The 17,484-nt window shown below is 42.2% G+C and overlaps 1 protein-coding gene across 1 annotated transcript; it reads left to right on the top strand.

The window, feature by feature from the left end:
* The first annotated feature begins 4,330 nt into the window (after positions 1–4,330).
* LOC118095734 (vomeronasal type-2 receptor 26-like) lies at positions 4,331–15,886 on the top strand. Its single transcript, XM_035136974.2, has 6 exons — positions 4,331–4,618; positions 7,151–7,485; positions 7,942–8,020; positions 10,951–11,178; positions 12,364–12,490; positions 14,985–15,886. Exons 1-6 carry the CDS (start codon positions 4,331–4,333, stop codon positions 15,884–15,886), a joined length of 1,959 nt encoding a protein of 652 aa, XP_034992865.2.
* The last annotated feature ends 1,598 nt before the right edge of the window (positions 15,887–17,484 follow it).

The raw sequence follows: 17,484 nt of genomic DNA, 5'->3' as shown, positions 1-17,484 counted from the left end.
CTCAACCTCAAGCAGCTTCCCCACAAATAAGGGCCCTGGATTGCTTTTCACCCCATGTCCTGGCCAGCTGCCTGACCTTTTGTGATCCCCATCTTACACAATAGCTACCCAGATGGATACAGGGTTCCACATGTTACAGATAAACCAAAGACTCCAAAGACTGGCAATTAAAAGCCATCTGGTAAGTGTGAACTGGGCTCAGTTCTATAAAAAGAAAATGTTACTAAGCTATGGTCCTTCTCTTGTCTGCTCATGGAAATCTGCTGTACTCACATGTAGATACAATAGCATGGCACCCTGTCTCATTGATTTTGCTTTTAGAATAATCACCACATTTCCCTGGAATACTCTTTTTAGCAGCTGCAAAGGAAGATCCACAGGAAGGACAAAATTGCAGCAAAAGAAACTTCAGATTTTGGGTAATGGGAATCTCAACATAGTTCTACTGTGCTTCTGATTGGCTAAGAAGTGGAGAGAAACAACATATGCAAGTAGAGCTGTCATCCAGGGTTTTTCAGAGTGTTTGTGTTTCTCTTGGAAACTGAGGAAGAACAACATGAAATAAGAATAGGAGGCTCCAAGAACAAAATAAGATGAAGTTTGTGAGGGTTGGATGTTCCTGCTGAGATTGGTCTATTTGGATGGGAAATTGCTTCATTTTTAAGCATTGTCTTTAGTAGTGAATTCATCTAGATGCTATTTAGCAGGAACTGTTTTGCTATTTTCATTCGGTTTTAAGTTTACTTGTTCAAACTGTGGTTATTTACTATATGCCTAAGTGCACTACCACCCAAACAAGTGCATACACTTGGCTTTCCCAACCTGGAAGTTCTCTCTCTTATATATATGACCCAGGTGGCGCTGTGGGTTAAACCACAGAGTCTAGGGCTTGCTGATCAGAAGGTCGGCGGTTTGAATCCCTGCAACGGGGTAAGCTCCCATCATTCGGTCCCTGCTCCTGCCAACCTAGCAGTTCGAAAGCACATCAAAGTGCAAGTAGATAAATAGGGACCGCTCCGGCGGGAAGGTAAACGGCGTTTCTGTGCACTGCTCTGGTTCACCAGAAGCAGCTTTGTCATGCTGGCCACATGACCCGGAAGCTGTCTGCGGACAAATGCTGGCTCCCTCGGCCTATAGAGCAAGATGAGCGCTGCAACCCCAGAGTCGGACACGACTGGACCTGATGGTCAGGGCCCTATATATATGGTATATGAAAAAATTTGAAATTGAATACAGAATACAATAAGAATCAACCTAGTCAGTAGAACAAGGCTGATAAAAAGAAAAAAAACCAAAAATAAGGAGAGAAAGAAAATGGGCCCTTTGTCATATTTATATTGTATATATCCAGTCATTTATTCACACAGAGAGAAGTAGACCTTCCCATCTCCCACCTGAGACCCTATTTCTTCTGGGAGTCCCTTTCTACCATGCCTTTCATCCAGGGACCCTCCTGCATCCTTCCCCACCTCTCAATCTTAATTTTTTAAAAAAGAATATATATATATATATATTATTAAAGATTTCTTGGTTTAATAAACTATGTGCAATGTCTCTTTTTTCAAGTTACACTTTCTACTGATCAGTTTCGTTTGGTGAGACATTAGGACTACATTAGGAAGAAAAGGGGGCATGGGGTGGGGGAATGGTGAGTGTGGTGGGGTCGGGTGGCAATGTGGGGGTGGGTTCATGTCAACGTCACTTGTGTGGCTTCTCTTTCCTATTCACTAGTATTCCTTTGGTGCTGAAAGAGGTTGGGGGTGGCCAAGGGTGTGGTTGGTTGTCTTTGATCGGCTGTAGTGAAATTTGTTTTTGTGTGTGAGTGAGGTAGGGGTGTCTGTGTGTGTTTGGGTCAGGTTAGCCAGATTGATTCGTATGCTGTTGGCTTGTTCTTGTTGTTCCCTTGTTGCGCTGTGATGTGATAAAGGGTAACCATACCGGGGTGAAGGTGGCTTCTTCTATTTGCCCCCGTGTCAATTTCAGTTTACAGTATTGGTCCCCCCCCCTAATAAGGCTGTTCCCCATACTATTGGTCCTGACAGGTCTCTCCAGTGTCTGGCTATGTTATGAGCTCTTCGTGTTATGAGTGGACATTATTGTCTTGGGAGATGTTTAGTAGGGCCAGTTCTGGGGTGACTTCTAATACTTGCTTAGTTATTTTGCATATTTCTTGTAGGATTGATGTCCAGAAAAGTTGGATTTTAGGACATTCCCATCACATGGGAATGTATGTACCTGTGGAAGTGAATCCTCTCCAGCATTTTGGTGAGGATCCTGGGCATATAAGTGTTAGTTTCTGCGGTGTTAGGTACCACCTGTAAGTGAGTTTCAGAGTGAGTTCCTTTCTTACCTCCAAAGCTTCTTATAAAAGTTTCCAAATCTGAATAGTAATGACAAAAAAACAAGGAGAGAGAGAGAAAGAAAGAAAGGAAAGAAACAGAAAGAACAAACAAAACAATGTAAAAAAGATAAAAAGAAGAAAAAACACAGACAGTAAAAACAAATAGGTACTTCCACATCTCCATCTGCCAATTGTATGTATTACAGTTATTCAAAATTGTTGGCATATACGCTCTATGTCAGTGAAGCTCAGATGCCAAAAGAAGAAGAAGAAGAAGAAGAAGAAGAAGAAGAAGAAGAAGAAGAAGAAGAAGAAGAAGAAGAAGAAGAAGAAGAAGAAAAAATAGAGAGGGAACAGTTAAAAGTGGAAAGCAGAGAGGAGGCGGAGAGCAGCTGTAATCTGAGCTCTGAACAAAACTCCTAATGGTATCTTCCCTAGTTTCCTTCACAGAGCTCCAACAATGTCCTTCTGACACTTAGAAAAGGTTGGCTCAACCCTAAAAAATATTTGATAGAAAAAATTCATGAAGAGTGTTGTTTCCTGCATATTGGTGGTTTAAAAAAGAACAACAAAGACTTCTGGATATTCTGCATTGCCAGGGAGTGAACTGGATGACCTTCTAGGTGGAATCCTAACCTATGATTCTGTAACATCACAAATATGATTACTTTGGCAGTTCCCCTACTGCTGATGCACCATAGACTCCAAAAGCACTACAAAAGTATTCTTTCTCCTGTCATTATTTAAATTACTATAATCAATTCAACCAGCTGAAGCTCCAGATGTCAGTGTGGAAAACACGCAACACGCAAGTCTGAAATGATTATAAGTTCCCCAGTTTTTCATAGACAGCTATGGTAAGGGAGGTGAGGGAGGCTGGGCTCTGTTACATATCTTATTTGGCATCCAAGACATTCTGTTGTGACAGTGTTCAAGTTAACAATAACGTGGATACATGTCCCTTAAAATACCAAATTGACAGAGTCAACGACCACCCAGTCTCTCTTGTTCAAATCAGGAGGAGGACAGCAATAACATTGTAGAGAGAAACAGGAATGTCTATGCAGAGAAGGACAATTGCCATCAGAATATTTCTTTTGCTTCTGCTTCTCCCCAACATGGGGTCCCTAGTACAAAGTGTTAAATGCACCACAAATCACCCTGTTCATGTTCCACACGAGTGGTATGAGCCAGCGGACCTTGTCATTGGTGCAACAGTATCTTATATGTTATACATATTACCCCAAATTTCTTTCAATAAACACCCTTCCCAGGTCTCCATTGATCACCCTCTGTAAGTAACTGATACTTAATATTATTTTATTTAATCTTTATATGTCATGGCTGATGGGAAGTAAACTTTTTATTGGTTTGTAGAATAAAGCTTTAGAACTTTTTAAAGAAAAAGAATGGAAAGATTTTCTACACACACACACACACACACACACACACACACACACACACAATTTTATTAGAAATCTGCATGCACATAGGCTACAAACATATACTGTCAATGAACACTGAGCTTTATTTATCAAATTCTATAAAGGCAGAGAGAAAAGAGAGTAAGAGCAAGAAAAAAGAAAAGGAATGGCATAAAAACGTAAGAAGAACAAATGGGCAAGCAGTGAGGTCCTTAACTTGCTGATGATACCAAAATGTCCAGGGTGGAGAAAACAAACATGGGTCGCAAAGAGCAACAAAATGATCTCTTCAAAGGGAATGCATGGGCAGGAAAATGGAAAATGCAATTGACTGTAAGCAAGTCCTAGTATATAGTTCGATGCAGATGTCAATGAAGTATGCAGCAGCTGTAGAAAACACGATATTTGTATTGACACAGTATTATATAAATATTGTCTAAATAGATAAGTAAACTTTGCTGGCTGTGCCTTCTCTTTATAGGCAGGTGGGTGAATCTCTACTATCTGTGTAATGTGCACTCTTTAATTTCCCTATTAAACATTAACTCAATTCATTTGCAGGGTGATGACAAAGTTCTACCAGCACATCCTTGCTTTGGTGTTTGCTATTGATGAGATCAACGAGAATCCCACGATATTGCCCAATGTCTCTCTTGGATTCCACATCTATGATAGCTATTATGATTCAAAGATGGCCTACCGAACAACTCTGGACCCGATCTTTAAGGCAAATCACTTTGTTCCCAACTACAGGTGTGGCATCCAGAAAAATGTAATAGGAGTCATTGGGGGACTTGGCTCTGATACCTCCTGGTGCATGGCAAACATCTTAGGTCTTTTCAAGATTCCACAGGTAGAATATGGATTTTGAAAAATGGGTATTTCATTCCTTCATTCTTCTCGTTCCCATGCAGCAGGAACCTAGTGATTCATAAATATGGTAAAATGGAAATACTAAAAGGGACTACAAAATGTGGATATAATTGGGGTCGGGGCTTAACATATCCAACAATGTGTGTAACAGGGGCAATTTGTGTCTAATAGATGTAATAGAAGATTGCTGTCAGGTGCCAGGTTCGTAAATGAGGCAGTCCAGAAAGGAGGGCACTGCATGTCTCTGAGCTCCCGGTATCAATTTATGCTGTTCACTACCTTACAGATGCTAATAACAAGGCCAGTGGAAGTGATGATATTCCAGCTGAACTATTTAAAATTTTAAAAGATGATGCTGTTAAGGTGCTACACCCAATATGCCAGCAAGTTTGGAAAACTCAGCAATGGCCAGAGGATTGGAGAAGATCAGTCTACATCCCAATTCCAAAGAAGGGCAGTGCCAAAGAATGCTCCAACTACCGCACAATTGCGCTCGTTTCACATGCTAGCAAGGTTATGCTTAAAATTCTACAAGGCAGGCTTAGGCAGTATGTGGATCGAGAACTCCCAGAAGTGCAAGCTGGATTTCGAAAGGGCAGAGGAACCAGAGAGCAAATAGCAAACATGCGCTGGATTATGGAGAAAGCTAGAGAGTTCCAGAAAAACGTCTACTTCTGCTTCATTGACTATGCAAAAGCCTTTGACTGTGTCGACCACAGCAAACTATGGCAAGTTCTTAAAGAAATGGGAGTGCCTGATCACCTCATCTGTCTCCTGAGAAATCTCTATGTGGGACAAGAAGCTACAGTTAGAACTGGATATGGAACAACTGAGTGGTTCAAAATTGGGAAAGGAGTACGACAAGGTTGTATATTGTCTCCCTGCTTATTTAACTTATATGCAGAATTCATCATGCGAAAGGCTGGACTAGATGAATCCCAAGCCGGAATTAAGATTGCCGGAAGAAATATCAACAACCTCAGATATGAAGATGACACAACCTTGATGGCAGAAAGCGAGGAGGAATTAAAGAACCTTTTAATGAGGGTGAAAGAGGAGAGCGCAAAATATGGTCTGAAGCTCAACATCAAAAAAAACAAGATCATGGCCACTGGTCCCATCACCTCCTGGCAAATAGAAGGGGAAGAAATGGAGGCAGTGAGAGATTTTACTTTCTTGGGCTCCTTGATCACTGCAGATGGTGACAGCAGTCACGAAATTAAAAGACGCCTGCTTCTTGGGAGAAAAGCAATGACAAACCTAGACAGCATCTTAAAAAGCAGAGACATCACTTTGACGACAAAGGTCCGTATAGTTAAAGCTGTGGTTTTCCCAGTAGTGATGTATGGAAGTGAGAGCTGGACCATAAAGAAGGCTGATCGCCGAAGAATTGATGCTTTTGAATTATGGTGCTGGAGGAGACTCTTGAGAGTCCCATGGACTGCTAGAAGATCAAACCTATCCATTCTGAAGGAAATCAGCCCTGAGTGCTCCCTGGAAGGACAGATCGTGAAGCTGAGGCTCCAATACTTTGGCCACCTCATGAGAAGAGAAGAATCCTTGGAAAAGACCCTGATGTTGGGAAAGATTGAGGGCACTAGGAGAAGGGTACGACAGATGACAAGATGGTTGGACAGTGTTCTCGAAGCTACGAACATGAGTTTGACCAAACTGCGGGAGGCAGTGCAAGACAGGAGTGCCTGGCGTGCTATGGTCCATGGGGTCACGAAGAGTCGGACACGACTAAACGACAACAACAACACCTTACAGATGCATAAATAACTAAGAATTTTCCTTCCCTTCAAAATTATGAAATTCCTTTCCTGGGGAAGTATGGTTTTATTTAGCATTGCTCACTTTCAGAAGCTAATTTTTTAAAAAAGGGGTTTTTGTTATTATTGTTCAGACATTTGTCATTCTGGAAAGTATATGGTAGTGGCAATATTATGTTGTTCTGCTGTATAGTTAGTTTTCATTTTAGTTGTTTCGGTCCTTCCAACCAGTCTATGATTCTGTATTTTACTGATCTTTTATATGGTGAGTTTTCTTGTGGTCAGAGAATAATAACAAATATAATCTTATGGAGATCTTCCCAGGAGACTTCTTAGCAGATGGAGAATCAACCAATCTCTACAACCACTATAAAGGCTACAGGGCAAAAGAACAGATTCTATTGCTCTCTTTCCACCTCAATCATTCATTTATTAGTATATTAAAATGAGCAATGATAATTTCTTCTCTCTACTTGGAGAGAATCAATGTGCACAAGTATAAAACTGTGATATAACAATAAAGGTAGTAGCAGCAGCAGTACTAGTATTAGTAGTAGTAACATCCACAGAAAGCATAGAACAAAATTGTCTATGTTTTTCTATGTAAATTGAGGTTGGTGCTGCCCCTAAACTTCATATGTTTGGGATATATAGGATTTATATTTATATTCAAGATAGTTGGAATACCATTAGGGTTTTTTTTATTACACTTGGAAATGTTTGGCTTTTTCCTTTTCCAGATTTCATATGGTTCATTTGAACCAGCCATAAATGATGAAACCAAGTTCCCTTCCTTTTACCGCATGGTCCCCAATGAAGATCATCAGTACAAGGGAATAATCCAGTTACTTCTGCATTTTGGATGGAAATGGGTTGGGCTGATCACTCCAGATAATGAAGATGGAGAACGTTTCTTGCAGACAATTGAACCAATGCTGTTCAATAATGGACTCTGTTCAGCATTCACAGAAAGAGTTAAACCCAATTTGCATTATGACGGTAACATACTAGGAATGCTGGGCACATGGGTTTCGTTTGCACCTTTCACAGCCAGCAAAGCCAATGCAGTTCTTGTGTATGGAGAAGGTAGATTTATTATATGGTTATCAAGTGCTATACAGACAATGGAGTTAACCCAGTTACTACTTCCTCATAAGAAGTCACATAAAGGAAAAGTATGGATTACAACAGCCAAACTTGACTTCATATTTTATAGCCTTCAAAAAAATACTTTTAATATAGGAATGTTCCATGGTGCTATCTCTTTTGCGATTCACTCCAACGAGATTCAAAAATTTCAGGACTTTCTTCGTGATATACATCCTCATTGGACAGACACAGATGGTTTTATCAAAGATTTCTGGGAAGATGCATTCAGTTGTTCACTTTCAAATGCCAGTGTGTTAGTTCGCGAATGTACTGGAGAGGAGATGCTGAAGACCCTTACTGCACCATTTTTTGAAATGAGCATGACCGGCCATAGCTACAGTATCTATAATGCTGTCTATGCTTTGGCACATGCCTTAAACAGAATGCACTTGGCTGCAGTCATCCGCAAAAGGAGAGATGCTAAGGCAAAACTCTCTCCTCAGTATATAGAACCTTGGCAGGTAATGTTCTCTCTTACAAAGCCTTTGCTGCATTGATCCATTATGTGAGTTGGCATTTAATTATCAGTAAAGAAATAAAAGAATAGAACTTAAGAAATTAAAGATAAACCTTAAGTAATTTTATTGTATCAAAGATGGGAATTAGAATATTTCCTATAGTGATACAGTGGTACCTTGGTTTACAAACACAATTGGTTCCGGAAGTCTGTACTTAACCTGAAGCGAACTTTCCCATTCAAAGTAATGGAAAGTGGATTAATCTGTTCCAGACGGGTCCGCGGAGTACTCAACCTGAAGTGTACTTAACCCGAGGTATGAGTGTAATTGGTTCCGGAAGTCCGTACTTAACCTGAAGCGTCCTTAACCTGAAGCGAACTTTCCCATTGAAAGTAATGGAAAGTGGATTAATCCGTTCCAGACGGGTCTGCGGAGTACTTAAAGTGAAAATACTCAAACCGAGGCGTACTTAAACCGAGGTATGACTGTACTGAACTGATTTTACATGACTCAAGCTTTCATATCTAACCAGGCAACAACTACGACAGTTAACTCACATTTTACATACATTCCTGGCTATCAAACTTATAAGCAGACTCATCTGAGGCCAGAGTAACTCCTAGAAAATCAGTTTAAAGCAAAAAAAAATTAAAAAAAACAAACTGCTTCACTTACTGTTGAGGGACAAATGTGGCTTTTCCTCTTCCTCTTCCTCTTCCTCCTCATCTCCCTCACTGAATGATTCTTCATATCATAGAAGCAACAGAGGGTCTGACTGAGAGATAGAAGTGGTGTTGGGCTTGTTGTGCAGGGTACATTTTGGCAGCCTCTTCATCTGCAGATTCCGCCTCCCCTGTCATTCAGACATCATTCAGGTTTAAACAAATCTTAAGGCTGTTAAGCAAACCTGGGCTGACTTTAAATTCCATTGGCAAGCTGGTCCTCATCTGTGAATGATCGGAAGTGATCTTAGAGGATCGGAGCATTTTGGTGCAAGATGCTGTCATCCTCAGAAACCCTTGTCCAGTTCATATCTTCTACCCACAAGTTCAGTGTCATCTCTGCTTCACCAAAGCCTTGTCCCCCTGGCTGGTCAACTTTGCAGTCAGTGCTGCCAGAGTCCCATGTTTCTCCCTCTCATGAACATTGATGACTTGGATACTAGATTCATTGTGGCCAAATTTGCATGCCTCAGCACTCACTGACGTACTATCCCTCAAGAAGTCCAGCACCTCCAACTTCTTTTCCAGTGTGGAAACTGCCTTCCACTTTTCTGGTTTCTCGGCAGCTGATGATGGCAATCAAAATGCCTTGTGTTTGGGAGCTATTCTGCAATCTGAGGCTCTGCCAACCACCACCTCCTCCACAATCTCTGTTCTCTCTCCAAAACCCTTTGCAAATCTCTCTTTCTCTCGGACCTTCTCCAATTATGCAGTGGTGTAGAATTGGGGGGGGGGGGAGAAGAGCAGCCTACTGTGGGGGGTCACCACACAGGGACATCCTGGTGGTCCGCCTCCCCAACTACCCAGTCCTTCCTTGCATGCATTCCTGCCACCAGTTGTCTCTGGACCCTGGAGCCTGCCTGGCCTCACTGCCACATCCACAGCAGAAGCTCACAACCACCTCTCCCCTGCCCCTTTGCCCCCTTCTCTCCAGCCTCCTCTTCTGCCTTGGAGACTGGATTGCTGTCTGCCACAGCCTCTTCCTTCTCACTTAACCCTGTCGCCTCTTCCGTTTCTGACACCTCCTCCTCCCAGTCTGCTCCCTCTTCTGCTCCCTCTTCTGCTCCCTCTTCTGCTCCTCTTCTGCTCCAGCTCTAGAGAAGTGGACACGGAGCAATGGATTCAAACTACAAGAAAGAAGATTCCACCTAAACATTAGGAAGAACTTCCTCACAGTAAGAGCTGTTCAGCAGTGGAATTTGCTACCAAGTAGTGTGGTGGAGTCTCCTCCTTTGGAGGTCTTTAAGCAGAGGCTTGACAGCCATATGTCAAGAATGCTTTGATGGTGTTTCCTGCTTGGCAGGGGGTTGGACTGGATGGCCCTTGTGGTCTCTTCCAACTCTATGATTCTATGATTCTGCCACTGACCACTCACTGTCATCCCACCACGAATCCCCTGGCTCTGAGCCTCCTTTCCTAGGGGTGTCTCTTGGGGTTCCCCAGCTGCTGCTGCTTCCTGCCACTCGTCTGCATCCAGCAAGTCCATGACACCATGTTCAGCTCCACTCTGTAAACTAAGGACAGGTCCAGTCAGACATTCTCATGTTACATTCCTATCCTTTGAGAACATGAGCTCCGATCTATTCTCTTACATGACTTCTCAAATTCTGTCCCTTTCTTGGATCCTGACAAAGGCAGCTCCCAAGCATGTAGGTCTAGGAGCTCAACTTTCCTTCATGATATCTTTATAGAAGTCTGTCAAATGTTGAACTGACACAGATTCATGATTTCCCCCTCTTCCTGTATGTGCAACTGAATAATAATAATAATAATAATAATAATAATAATAATAATTTATTATTTATACCCCGCCCATCTGGCTGGGTTTCCCCAGCCACTCTGGGCGGCTTCCAACAGAAAAATAAAACACAATAGTCTATTAAACATTAAAAGCCTCCCTGAACAGGGCTGCCTTCAGATGTCTTCTAAAAGTCTGGTAGTTGTTTTCCTCTTTGACATCTGTTGGGAGGGCGTTCCACAGGGCAGGCGCCACCACCGAGAAGGCCCTCGGTGCTGGACCTCAGTGTCCGGGCAGATTGATGGAGGTGGAGACGCTCCTTCAGGTATGGAAATATGGATACCCCCCATTGTGAACTGAAGTGTTTACCTCATACAGAATAAATGAATTAATTCCATCTTGGAAAGCTAATCAACAAACTTAATCAGACTATTGGAATGCTTTATAGACCTTTTGATTCTCTTTCCACTTAGCTGCAATCATTCCTGCAGAGAATCTCATTCAACAACAGTGCTGGGGATGAAATTACATTAAATGAATACGGAGAATTAGCAGCTGGCTTCGATATTACAAACTTGGTCACATTCCGAAATGGATCATATGTCAGGGTCAAAGTGGGAAGATTGGATCCTCAGGCCCCTCCTGGCAAAGAGTTCACCATTAATGAGGACAGAATCAAATGGCACAGAGACTTCACTCAGGTATGGAAATAACGGCACTGAAAAACCACTATTTGTGCAATGTAACAAAAGCGCTCCATACATTATAAATTCACTATTAAATATAGGTTAAAATAAAGTTTTCATATCTAGATGGATAGTACTTTAATTGAGAGATACTCTATTTGAAAGAGAGACTTTTCCTGTATGTTTGCACCTTTAGCTTCTGAGAATGTGCTTGTTGGCCTTCAATGTTGCCAATGGCACTTTTCTTTGTACATAATATTACATTACATGGGATACTGACATTCCCTTTTTATTTATTGCATGCTAATAAGCCATCCAGGAGAAAATATTGTCCTTTAAGAAATACTGCAAGGTCCGTGTGTACATAAACAAATGAGCCACAATACCAAAAATGAGCAACATGCACAGAAGACATCTCACACTAAGAAGAGCAATTTCTATCACAGAGTCCAACATCGTCCACCATTCTTCTTTTTGAAATCCCTGAAGCAAATCTCCAGTTAGTGGCATTAGATTGAAGACTAAGCTAGCTGTATCAGTATTTGGGTTGAGGATGAACATCATAATCATTTTTAGTTTGAATGAAACTAAGTTCAGGGTGCATGCATCTAGGAGTAGTTGGAGCTGGTGAATAGGTCTAAGGTGGGCGGAGGACTCCTAGCTAGCACCAAAAAAAAACCTTCAGACTCTAGTTATGATTTAGAATCAAGGAGTGCTCCTAGACCTCTTGCTTCAAAGGGAACGCAACCCCTCCCATAACAGGTCTGCCATTGGAACCACCAACCCAAAGCATTTCTCTCTGATAAGGATTCAGCCCTCGGCCCTTCCATCACTGCCTCAGGACACCTGTCCAGCACCTACCACCTCCTCTTGTTCCAATGGAATGGAAAGGTCAAACTTCACATCCTAGGATATTATTCCAAAGGGTTTCCTATAGATGATAAATACCATAGGAGACAGAATGGGGTCTAACAGGGCACCACAATTCAAAGGTAATTCAGCGATTTCCTAGTACTAGTTCCTTGTTGTGATCCTGCAGGTAGGAGCAGAACCACTATAATGGGGTACCTTTAATTCCTTGAGCCACCACAAAGGCTTGAACAAAATGCAGTTAAGTGGTGACTCCATCAAAAGACAAAGCCAGGGGTGAAATTACACTGCAATCTAGTAATACTAAACTATTCCTATCTCTTTGTATAGGTGCCACCCCCTTCTACATGTAATGACAACTGCCTTCCTGGTTATGGGAAGAAAAAGAAGGAGGGGGAGAAGTTTTGCTGCTATGATTGTGATCAGTGTCCAGAAGGAATGATCTCAAATGAGAAAGGTGGGAGATGTCATATTCAGATATTATGAAACGTCTGGGCTCTTGGCAATTTTGTTGAAGAGAAGAGGCTTAAATTAATAGATGTCCTCTTCTAATTGTGTTTTTTTCAAATAAAATTTATTCATTTTAAAACAATACAGAATACAAAAAAATCTCAAAAACAAAATGACAAAAAACAAAAATAAAACATAATAAAGAAATATCAATTACAGCAAATCTTTCATTTTTACTTAACATTGTAGACTTCCTCAATCCCCCCTCACTGGGTCCATTTTTAAATCCAACTTAAGCAATTTTCATATTATATCTTTAATTATTTTAACACATTTTTTCCATTATCTCTCAACTATTCTTAATCTATAAATATCAACTATCCTTAAACCTATAATTCATCAATTATTCCAAATCATAAATCATTTTCCCAACCATCTATCTTCTATTTCACCCCTTAGCCTATAATTTATTCCCAAAAAATATCCATGAATTCAGATATTGGTTCTTCTATCCTAATAACATTTATACATTTAAATCTGATTCAGCCCCCCCCCCCCTGGACTCAAGGTCTCCCAGACGATTCAGCCAGTTCCATAGGTCATTCCAGTTTCGGACCACCTTAATCAATCAGAAAATAACATCCAATATTGCTCTTTACCCCACTCCCACTCTGTCACAACCTATCCACCACACTTCCTTCTTCATCCCCTGCTGTCTCCCCAATTTTCTAACTGTTGCATGATACCATCCGTCTAGATTTCCACCTTTCAATCCTTCCACATTTTTGTTCCCCTTAGATTCTGACCCCAGTATGGATCCTGCCCTCCCTCTTTCACTGGGAGGGCATTATTCCATGCTGGTTCTTCTTTAAAAACCCTTTGAATCAAGCATGGGTCTTGTTCCTCCCCTCTCACTGGGAGAGCAATGCTCCATGCCCCTTCCTCTTCTTATTTAGATTCAATTGCATTGTCCAGGACTGATGAATGTTCCTCTTTCTTCTCTAATGTCTCTGCTGAAATTAATCCTTCTTCAATTTCCGCACACTTCTGGTTTATTTTTCCAATCTGTAATGTATTCTAATGTACTTCACTTCTTTGATCTCGTAGCAAGTTCAGGAATTCCTCTTGAAAATCTGAGAAGTCAGCTGATGTTATGTCTGCTGGCATCTTGCTCGTCTCCAATTTCATGGGAACAGCACAGATAACAAGACAGGAAATGGCGCAGTTCGTATTTCGAGACTTCAAGAACAGAAATTGTATCCGAACTGGTTGTAGACTAGCATTTTCAGTTCTTCATACCTTAAAATTCTTATGTCCATTTGCAAAAAGAGCATTTATCAAACTTCTTGTTTACAGCCTTATATTCTGCGCTCTCTTCAATACTGACAGTTCCTGACCTCAAAGAGGTAAACAAATTCCTTCCTATTGTGACATCATAATGGCGGCTCGCTGATCCCTCCAGGGACCCAACTCCAGCTTACGGGGGGGGGGGCTTTCCCCAGTCCAAAATGAAATTTTGAACAGGGATTTTACTAAGTTCCACCCTTCTCCCCTTTACCTTGCCTCAGAGGGAAGGTTTTAAGTCCAATCTTTGGAAATTGAAAGCTTCCTGTCAATCTTTCCGGCTTCGGGCAAATTAACTGCCCCAAATCACTCAATGGGGGAGATCAACTTCCGTTTTTAAATCTCCTCCCGTGGCCAATTTTTTTTTTCAAATTACAAATCCCTTTTCTTCTACTCACGATAACCAAAGTCCTAAATTCTTTCAAAATTGGAAGAATCCACTCCTCAACATGCTGTCGGCTCAGAGCTTCACGCTGCGGAGGTACCAAAATCACTCAAGGCACCCACGTCTCAACTCCGCTTGCTCTTGGGGCTCCTAATAGAGCTTACCGGGGAGCAAAGGATATGTTCTGGGGCTCAGGTGAGTCTCCACGACCCCAGAAAGCTCAATCTGGGGTTCTTTTGGGGGTGCATGGTGCTTCTCACGGCTCCCCCCTCCTTCGCAGCACCAGGAACCATGGAGGTTTCCTCACAGCTCGGCATTGGCGGTAGACCGGAAGTCCCTAACTGTATAGCTAACATCAAAATATTTTTATCTTTAAAACATCCTGAAGAATTTTTCAATACACATTTTACCTCCAACTTCTACAAAATTAGGGTGGAATAGAAGTGAAATTTTCTCCTTTAAGAATTAGGTAGTTTGACAAGAGGATGAAAGTATCATTGAACTTGCCTTACTAGGCTCCTAAGATATCAGCTGGAATTTATTTCTTAATTTGCTGTACAGTTTATGTAGTTCTAAGAAAAAGCAGGGGGACTGTAAGAGCAGGTGTCTCCAAGTAGAAAATTCCAGAGGTTTGTTTTTGATATCTCTAGGGTAAAAGCATTTGGGTTTGAAGCTCTTAAACGTTTTTAGGTAGAAAACACTATGCTAGATGGAGTAACGATAAGGAAATTTGGTTGCTTCAAATTGTCACCCATCGTTTGTTTATTTTCAGACATGGAAACATGTGTCAGTTGCCCAGAAGATCAATATCCAAACAATGACCAGGATCTATGCATTCCTAAGATTCCAAACTTCCTAGCCTTGGATGAAACCTTGGCCATCGTTTCAACTTCCTCTGCGCTTCTATTCTCTCTGATCACAATTCTGGTGCTCGGCATCTTCATTAAGCATCGTGATACAGCCATAGTCAAAGCCAACAACAGAAGCCTCACCTATGGTCTCCTTATCTCCCTCCTCTTGTGTTTCCTCTCTTCTTTGTTGTTCATTGGAAAACCTAATAAGGTGACCTGCCTTCTCCGACAAACTGCTTTTGGCATTGTCTTCTCTGTGGCCCTCTCCAGCATCTTAGCCAAAACCATATTGGTGGTTTTGGCATTCATGGCTACCAAACCAGGAACCAATATAAGGAAATGGGTAGGCAAAGAACTGGCTTATTCCATTGTCCTTTCTGGCTCCATTGCTCAAGTAGGCATCTGTGTCGTCTGGTTGGCAACCTCTCCCCCATTCCCAGATGTGGACCTGCACTCAATGACGGGAGAAATCATATTTCTTTGTAATGAAGGGTTGGACTCCATGTTCTATTGTGTTTTGGGCTACATGGGCTTCCTGGCCACTGTCAGCTTCACGGTGGCCTTCCTAGCCAGAAAGTTGCCTGACACTTTCAACGAAGCGAAGTTCATCACTTTCAGCATGCTGGTCTTCTGCAGTGTTTGGCTCTCCTTCATTCCAACCTACCTGAGCACCAGAGGAAAATACATGGTGGCTGTGGAGATCTTCTCCATCTTTGCTTCTGGTGCTGGGTTACTGGCTTGCATTTTTGCCCCTAAATGCTACATTATTGTGGTGAGGCCTGACCTGAACAACAAAGAGCAGCTAACACAAAGAAAGGTTTAAAGGACAGAGGAATTTGTGGCTCTGTTGGTTCTTAGGCTACCTGGATTTGCTGGCATGTATCACTTTCCTGGTAGTATCCTCACCAAGACCTTACCATAGAATTTACTTTGCCTTCCGATCTTCACCTGCATCCCCATGGGTGCCCCACATTTCTGCTCAGGAGGCTCTGTGCCTTTCCTGAACAAATTTGGGTAAACTATTGGAAGCTGCAGAGTGTGTATTCCCAGGATAATGTAGGGGATTGACTGCCTGATTCCCCTTCCTACCTTGATGCCCCACCCCACAGCACCAATGGTGGCTGTGGAGATCTTCTCCATCTTTGCTTCTGGTGCTAGGTTACTGGCTTGCATTTTTCACCCCTAAATGCTACATTGTTGTGGTAAGGCCTGACCTGAACAACAAAGAGCAGTTAACACAAAGAAAGTTATAAGTGACTGTGGAATTTGTGGTTCTGTTGGGTCTGAAAATACATGGACTTGCTGGCTGGTATCACTTTCCGGGTCCCCGCTCCAGTTCTTTGTACAGTTTGGTCCTTAACTTTTTCTTCTCCCAAAGATGTCTCAAAGGCAATCGGTGCAGATTTTTCCTCGGGGTCTACTCCCAAACCCTTTTTCACGAATGAGTACAGCCGTAAAGCAATTGGAGGTTTATGTTCAGAGTTTTCCTTCTCCTTGATGGGCTCCCTTCCTAGGTTTACGAGCCCCATCTGCCCCTCACTTCCCTCTGCTGCACCTGCAGTAGCCACATTTTTGTGCGTTGGGCCTGCTATTGCTGTCATCCACTTAATCTGCCAGATCCTGCCTTTGCATGCAGAGAAATTCCCCAACTCACTGTGGATTTGAGGCCAAATGGCTGCCCTCTCCTGGTTTAGGCAGCCAGTTGGATCTGTTTCCTGGGGTGTGGCTGCTGTTGCATCTTGACAGCTTCTAGGAGCCAAAGGTGAGAGATGAGTGCAGGGTGGGGATCAGAGGTAGACAAACTACCCCAGAAGAAGCATGACTTGTTCCCCACTAGAGTTACTCTCCATCCGCTAACACTCTATACACCAATGATATGTATTGCTGTACCTTTCAAAGGTACAACACTCTATACACCAATGATATGTATTGCTGTACCTTTGAAAGGTACAAATCGGCGGTTCGAATCCCTGTGACGGGGTGAGCTCCCGTTGCTTGGTCCCAGCTCCTGCCAACCTACCAGATTGAAAGCACGTCAAAATGCAAGTAGATAAATAGGAACCGCTACAGCGGGAAGGTAAACGGCGTTTCCATGTGCTGCTCTGGTTTGCCAGAAGCGGCTTTGTCATGCTGGCCACATGACCTGGAAGCTATACGCCGGCTCCCTTGGCCAATAATGCGAGATGAGCGCGCAACCCCAGAGTCGTTCACGACTGGACCTAATGGTCAGGGGTCCCTTTACCTTTACCTTTACCTTTGAAAGAAATAGATTCTTAATAGCCAAACTGTCAGACTACCAATTAAGAAAGGGTTAAGATGATGGATATTGTACATATATGAGTGCTTGATTATTAATAAAACGTCTCTTATCAATTATTTCATGTTATCTGCAATTTCATGTTAAAGACAACACAGGGTACC

This window comes from Zootoca vivipara, chromosome 13 (genome assembly GCF_963506605.1).
Source record: "Zootoca vivipara chromosome 13, rZooViv1.1, whole genome shotgun sequence".
Taxonomy (NCBI): domain Eukaryota; kingdom Metazoa; phylum Chordata; class Lepidosauria; order Squamata; family Lacertidae; genus Zootoca; species Zootoca vivipara.
Note: the sequence above shows the minus strand (reverse complement) of the source record. Positions and strands in the feature narration are given on the sequence as shown.